General features: G+C 58.8%; 1 protein-coding gene across 2 annotated transcripts; it reads left to right on the top strand.

The window, feature by feature from the left end:
* The first annotated feature begins 6 nt into the window (after nt 1-6).
* Nucleotides 7-6,135, top strand: sh2b1 (SH2B adaptor protein 1). Of its 2 annotated transcripts, XM_007573896.1 has the most exons (9): nt 7-1,908; nt 2,593-2,694; nt 2,781-2,872; nt 3,189-3,271; nt 3,524-3,679; nt 3,758-3,969; nt 4,054-4,228; nt 4,422-4,512; nt 5,527-5,647. In XM_007573896.1, the coding sequence occupies exons 1-9, from the start codon at nt 256-258 to the stop codon at nt 5,546-5,548; spliced, it is 2,586 nt and encodes an 861-aa protein (XP_007573958.1). In that variant the 5' UTR covers nt 7-255; the 3' UTR covers nt 5,549-5,647. The 2 variants fall into 2 exon arrangements, with proteins under 2 accessions (XP_007573958.1, XP_016517178.1); XM_016661692.1 differs by lacking the exon at nt 4,422-4,512 and having other exon boundaries at nt 5,527-6,135.
* Nucleotides 6,136-7,015: the final 880 nt, after the last annotated feature.

Genomic DNA, 7,015 nt, shown 5'->3' with positions numbered 1-7,015 from the left:
GCGGCCTCGGCTCTCTGGGCGTCTGTCAGCTGATGAAGGCGAGTCGGCTTGGTGAGGTCAGGCGCTGCAGCTGGTTGGAGGAGCTGGCTCTGCTGCGGCAGCGGAGGATGTGAGCAGCAGCGAGCCGCGGCGCTGCGATCGGCTGCGATCGGTTGCGATCGGTTCCAGGCTGTGGACGAGCTGCTGCCTATTCTCACTTCCTGTCTCTGCATGTTGAAGCGATTGGACTGAACTGAGTCGCAGACATTTCGCAGGATGAACGGCTCTCTGCTGACTCCGCCCAGCCCGCGGGTCTCTGGCTCCTCCCCCTTGCCCCCCTCGCCCTCTCCTTCGCCGCCGTCGCCCTCCCTGCTGCCACTGTCCTCCAGGCCGCCCCCCTTGGCGCCCCTGGTGAGCCCGTCGGCCCCGCCGTCCTCCCTGTCCGATACGCCCACGCCGTCCCCCTCGCCGTCCCTCAGCTGGACCGAATTCTGTGAGCTCCATGCGCGTGTCGCTGCCGGAGACTTTGCGCGACATTTCCGGGCGTTTCTCCTGGAGAACCCACACTACAGCGCGGACTCAGCGGCAGCTTTCTGCCGCCGCTTCACCGACCGCTTCGTCCGCCACTTCCAGAGCGAGCTGGAGGGGGCGCTACCTCCCGGCAGCACCGCGGGACGCGACGAGATGATGAGCTGGGCTCCCCCATCCGACGCCACCTCCCTGGAAGAGGAGGCGGTCTCGCCGCTGGCAGGACCCGGGGGCCCGGCGCTGCCCCTTCCCACCGGCGCGGCGCGGGGGCCGTCCAGGCCGGCGCCGTCCCGGCTGGTGCTGGAGAACCGCGGCGGCGACCGCTTCCAGGACTCCTACGCCCAGGGCCAAGTTCTGCCACCGTCCTCGTCGTCGTCCTGCTGCTCCTCAGTGGGGGGGAACAACGGGAGGCGGGAGGAGCGCGGTGCCGCGCCGGGCCCCGGGAACGGCGACACGCCGGCAGAGGAGGAGGAAGACAGCTGGGTTGGAGCGGCTTCGGCCGGCGACGGCGCAGAGCGCGACGAGTCCGCTGAGGCGGATCACACTTTTCATCTCCCTCCCTCCTCCGTCACTCCTCCGCCCGACTCCAAAGGCAACGGCACGCCCAACTCCTCCAAGAACAAGCTGAAGAAGCGCTTCTCGCTGCGCAGCGTGGGGCGCAGCGTGCGCGGCAGCGTGCGCGGCATCCTGCACTGGAGGAGCGCCTCCAGCGACGCGGCGCAGAGCCCGCTGCCCTCCAGCTACAGCTACACCCTGGGCGTCCAGGACTCCGCCGCCGCCAAGAGAAGTGCCGCCACGCAGCCCCCCACGCCCACCTCCTCCATGCCTGTGTCCCTGTCCATGCCCCTCTCCCTTCCTCACTCCTCCTCCTCCCTGCCGCCCTCGTCCTCCAGCAGCGCCACCTCGCTGTCTCTCTCCGAGGCGGCGCGCGACCGCCGGCGGAGCAACGGCGAGGGAGGCGAGAAGGACAAGTGGAGCCACCGGCTGGAGAAACTCAGGCTGTCGCGCTCGCCACCGCCCTACTTCACCCAGAACCCCCACCCCGGCTCAAACTCGCTGCCCCCCAGCAGCGCCGCCGCCCTGGGCCCCCCCAGGAAGGTGGGCCGGCTGGTGCGGGAGGGAGGGGTGAGCGTCAGCTCCTCCAGCGACGAGCTGGGCGGGAGCCACGGCTTCTCCGGCTTCTCCTTCGGACTGCTGCATCACGGCGCAGAGAGCAACAGCACGGCGCCGGGGGCCCAGCCGGGGGCCCAGGCCGCCCCGGTGCTGTCCCTGGCCAGCGGGGGCACCGTCCCCTGGAGGGGGGGCCGCTGGCACAAATGTCGTTTGGTCCTGAGAGAGAGAGACCGAGAAGGGGGCGAGCGAGGAGAGGAGTACTACCTGGAGTTCTTCATCCCACCAAAGGTCAGTGCAATCGGGTCAGAACCACTAGATCACATGTGTCAAACTCGAGGTCCGTGGGCCCAGTTTGGCCCGCCTTAGATCAACAAACCCCAAAACTCTTTTGCGCTTAAAGTTTATTGCAGATTTTTCTCAAAAATTGCCAAAAACTTTCTTACTTGTCCTAAACGGCTGCCTCAGCCTCTCCTGATGTCAGATTAAAGTTCATGATCTTTACAGCGGGTCAAAACGTCACATTTACCGTCATAATTAAGAGCAAATGTTGCTGATATTTCCAAATTAGTACCACAAACATTTTGATTCAAAAAAGAATCAAGAAATCCTGACTGAGACGATGTTCAACAATATTTAATTTTAATAATTCATTGGTATTTTAACAGTTTGTGAACTGGTTTTATCAAAACATTCTGCTGCAACCGGCCCTTTAAGAGCCTTCATGACTCTCCCGGCTTATGAGCATAAACGTTCATAAATAACTGCTCTGCAAGTGAAACTCTCAGGACAACAGGGACGCTTCAAAAAAGTGATTCCCCCCAATTATCAGTTTTTCTAAAAATAAAATCGAGCTACGCTTAGCCTGGTGGGGGGTCCTAGTAAAGCATGGTGGGCTGCCAGGCTTATAATACACTGGGGGAAACCCTGCAGTAGATGGTATCGGGTCAGAACCAGAACCTCTGTGTGTTCCAGGCCTCCAAGGCCCGGCTGACCGTTCCCTGCTTCTCCATCGTGGACGTGAGGAGCACCACGGCGCTGGAGGTCCCGGATAAGGAGAACACCTTCCTGCTGCAGGTCCAGATTTTTCTCTATAAGTACTCCCACCCAAACGGGCCGGGCCTGGTTCTGATCCGAGCTGCCCTGTTTCTGCTCCTCTGCAGCTGGACGGGTCGGCCCAGTATGTGATCGAAACCCGAGACGCTGTGCAGATGAGAGCTTGGCTGAGTGACATCAGGAACGCCATCTGCCTCAGGTACTGATCCAATCGGAGCAGAACAGAACCTCTGGGTTAATTTCTGCTTCTAAACGATCTGATTGGACGCTGGGAAAGACTATTGTTGTGCTAAAAGGTGTTAGCCTAGCAGCGAAGCTATGCTAGCCCAAAGTACCATCTGAATGCTAACATGTAGCAGCTAACTCCAGTGTCAGGGTCCACAGTCCAGAAGACGCCTGTGAGGGAAACTTAATTCATCGTTATTCCTCTAAAGTAACAACGTGATGATGGTCCAGAACCTCTGACTGGGTCCAGATGTCAGCAGCTGCTGCGACTAACTGTGTTTCCGCTGCAGCGAGCAGGAGGACGCTGAAGGTGTGTGTTTGGCTTCGTTGGACGTCAGTGGAACGCCAGAGATCGGCGAGCGTCTTTCACAAGGTGAGTGTTGGGTTTCCTGACCCGGTGCTGGGCCAGGAATAGTTCTGATCCAGAGAACCAAAGTCCAAGGAAGAACTGTGAAAAACCTTGAGAAGGCCGTTGATCCGGACCGCTTTAGAGCCAGGTTCAGTGGAAACCAGGCTGGATCAGAACCAGTGAACTGGTCTGGAGGAAACATGAGATGTCTGTGGTGGTTCATGAACTTCTAACCCTGTTCTGCTCCTTCTCACTGGCCGGGTTCTGACCCGTCAGTCTGCTACGGAGGGATCGGAGGCTCCTCCCCCCTCCTGGATCCACTTCCTCCAGAACTCCCACCTCGAGCGCCACTGGACGAGCCGGATGGCAGGAATTTCGGGGGAGGTGGGGCTGGCCTGGGCACGCCTTTTGCTGAGACGCCAGAAGCGACGGGTAACGATGACTCGGGCAGATTTGGTTCTGGAAACAGCCGGGACTCGAGTGACCTGGTCCGATGCGCTTTCCCTGCAGGGTCCTTCCTGTTCTCTGACACGGTGACCTCCGAGGCCGTGGAGCACCCGCTCAGCGAGTGCCAGTGGTTCCACGGCACCCTGTCGCGGCTCAAGGCGGCCCAGCTGGTTCTGGCCGGAGGCCCGGCGAGCCACGGCGTCTTCCTGGTCCGACAGAGCGAGACGCGGCGGGGAGAGTACGTCCTCACCTTCAACTTCCAGGGGAAGGCCAAGGTGAGTCCGGGACGCGGAGGGCGGACTGTCTTTGGTCTTTGTGTCTCTGCCGCGCTACATGTCTCCGTGTCTCGGGGCCCACAGCACCTCCGTCTGTCCCTGAACGAGGACGGCCAGTGCCGGGTCCAGCACCTCTGGTTCCAGTCCATCTTCGACATGTTGGAGCACTTCCGGGTCCATCCCATCCCCCTGGAGTCGGGCGGCGCCTCTGATGTCACGCTCATCAGCTTCGTGGGAGCCACGGCGGTTCGACAGCCAGGTACGATCAGAACCGGGTCGGCAGAACCCGGACCGGTCCCTGGGCAGGTGTGAAGCCTTCATCCTGTCCCGCATGGGTCACCATCCTCATCCTCATGCTGTACTGATCCATGAAGCAGAGGAGACGTCGCCCGCCCGTGGGACCCATCTGACCTCTCTGTTGTTGTCTTGCATGGTTGGCTCGCCCCCTGCAGGCCGGGACCGGGCGGGCAGTCGGCCCGCGGTCTGCGACGCCATCACCACGCGCCATCCCGACTCTCCATCAACCCCCATCTCTGACTGTGTGTAAGTGAGACCGACCCGGCCCGGAGGACGAGTGTGTGGACGCTTCTCCATTCAGTCCAGGCTCTCAGGGCGGCTTCCGGGTCCGACCAGAACCAGAACCATTCAGATCCTTTGCACCTGTCAAACTCGAGGCCCAGGGGCCAAATGAAGTCCGCCTTAACTTTTTATGTGGCCCTCCAGACACCAAATTACGTCATTCAGTCAATTCCAGTTTTTCACAATTCAGCGATCTCCAAAATCGACAGAAAATTGACGGATCCCCACGTTTGTCATGCATAATTGTGAATTTATTGCACATGATAAAAGCCCCACCTGCAGGTGGCGGTGTTTCTGACTTCTACTCCCATCCTGCCTCAGCCTTGATCCATGTGGCAAGTAACAAAAAGTCACCTTTCATGTCATAAGCAGAAATATTGCAGATATTTCTAAATTGGCTCCACAAAATATGTAATTTTTATTGTAAAAAATTCACAAGAATTTATATTCAAATGATGTAACATTCAGCATCTGAAGTGTCAGGTTCAACACGCCTGGTGCAGAACCAGAACCAGAACCAGAACCAGAACCAGCCCTACAGGCTGGGTTTCCAGATAGATGCCACACAGTTCTATGTCTTACTGCCCCCTACTGGCCTCTACTGCACATTACAGCATCTGGAAGAAGGGAAATAACATAAAAACTGCGAATAATTTCAGGAAAGAAGAAGAACAGATGAACCGGACCCTCCGGTAGAACCCGACCTGCCAGGTTCTGGTTCTGACCCGTGTGTTTTAAGGAGAGCTGTAATGGTTCTGGAACCAGTTGGGCCTTTCTGAGCTGCAGCCTGTAGAACCTCATGATTATCTGTAGCTGGCCGATCAGAACCAGAGGTTCTGTTGGACCATGGGAACCCGTCCCTGAGAGTCCAGAACCACCTGACTCCTCCCACTCACCGCCATTCTGTCTCTCCCTCCATCCTCTCCTCCTCGCTCTCTCTAACTCATCCCTTCTTCTTCTCCTCCTGGACCCCTGCAGACTCGACCAGCAGACCCCGTAGCCCTCCGCAGCCCCCCCCGCTGCCGCCGGGACGCCCGCCGCCGCCGACCCCTCCCCAGGAGAGGGGATCCGAGGCGGAGCCGGCGGGAGCGGCGGCGGGGAGCGGCGGGCCGGCGGAGGACTGGGAGGACACGCCCCTCCGGCAGCTGGACGCCGCCGAGGGCGAGGAGCGGGACGGGGCGAGGGCGCCGCGCGCCGTCGACAACCAGTACTCCTTCTTCTGAGGCGGCGGCCATCTTGGGGGATTCTAACACTAAACGAGGCCGACAAGTGAAACACTAACGAACGGTACCGCCAGCCCGATTCGCTGCTGCCGCTCCGCCTCGCAGAACCTTCTGGACACTACGACTGAAACCCGAGCCTGTGGAGCCAGCAGGACCAGAACCTCACGCGGTTCTGCCCAGACAGCCAAACATACGCTACAGAACCAGAACCTTACACGGCCCCTGGAACCAAAGCCAATCCGCACTCCGGGTTCAGGCCCGGTTCTGTCTGCTGCCTGCAATCTGTTAGAGCGGGCCAGACGGGCGGTTCTCCAGACCCTGCTTCAGATTACAGAACCATTCGACCCAGTAAAAGGTTCTGAACCCAAACAGATCCCTGGAAAATCCCAAAGATGACCCAGTTCCACAGAGAGCCAAAGGTCAAGGGTCAAATCTCCAGGATGTTCTTCACCTGCTGGAGATCCAACATGACCCAGATTACTGGTTCTGGTTCTGAGCCCGATTCTGGACTCATCCAGAAACTGGAAGGAAAGAAGCTCGCTGTGGGTTTTGACCTTCCTGACCTTTGACCCTGGTCTGACTGCAGGTTACAGGAAGGGAAACGGGGAAGTTCAGGATGTTTTAATCCAGGATCTGGAGTTAATTTGTTCAGATTAGGTTGGATTATGGTTGAAGCTGGGTGGTGGTTCTCACCCAGATCTGACCTCTGACCTCTACTACATTACCACTACTGACAGAACCAACACTAATGACCCTTTGACATGTTGTGGGTTCTGCTGCCCCCTCTGACGGGTCCAAAGGGACCGGCTTCATCTGGACCCATCAGATGTTCTGGAGAACCTGAGGTTCTCGCCTGATGCTTCGGTCACCTGCAGGAACTTTCCACTGGAGTCTTAAGGTCCAGATTGGCGTGGGTCGGCCTCCTCGCCATGGTAACGGTACCCTGAGGAGCTCCAGGGCGGGTTTGGGTTCCACATCAGGGATGAATTTGGTGAGAGCAGTGGGTTCTGACCAGTCAGCGGTTCTGGAGAATCCTGTGGTTCTGGACCAACATGAACCGGCTCTGGTTCTCCTTAGGGTGAGCCTGACCCGGTTCCATCAGAACCATCATTCAGGGTTTCAGGTCTAACCTGTGACCCGGTTATCATTCTGATTCCTTCTCCAGTTTCTCTATAATCCCAGTTTGAGGTGTCGGGTCCTTGGGGCGGCGGGTCCTGGGGCGGCGGGTCCTTGGGGCGGCGGGT

Source organism: Poecilia formosa, unplaced genomic scaffold (assembly GCF_000485575.1).
Source record: "Poecilia formosa unplaced genomic scaffold, Poecilia_formosa-5.1.2 Scaffold339, whole genome shotgun sequence".
NCBI classification, from domain to species: Eukaryota; Metazoa; Chordata; class Actinopteri; order Cyprinodontiformes; family Poeciliidae; genus Poecilia; species Poecilia formosa.
Note: the sequence above shows the minus strand (reverse complement) of the source record. Positions and strands in the feature narration are given on the sequence as shown.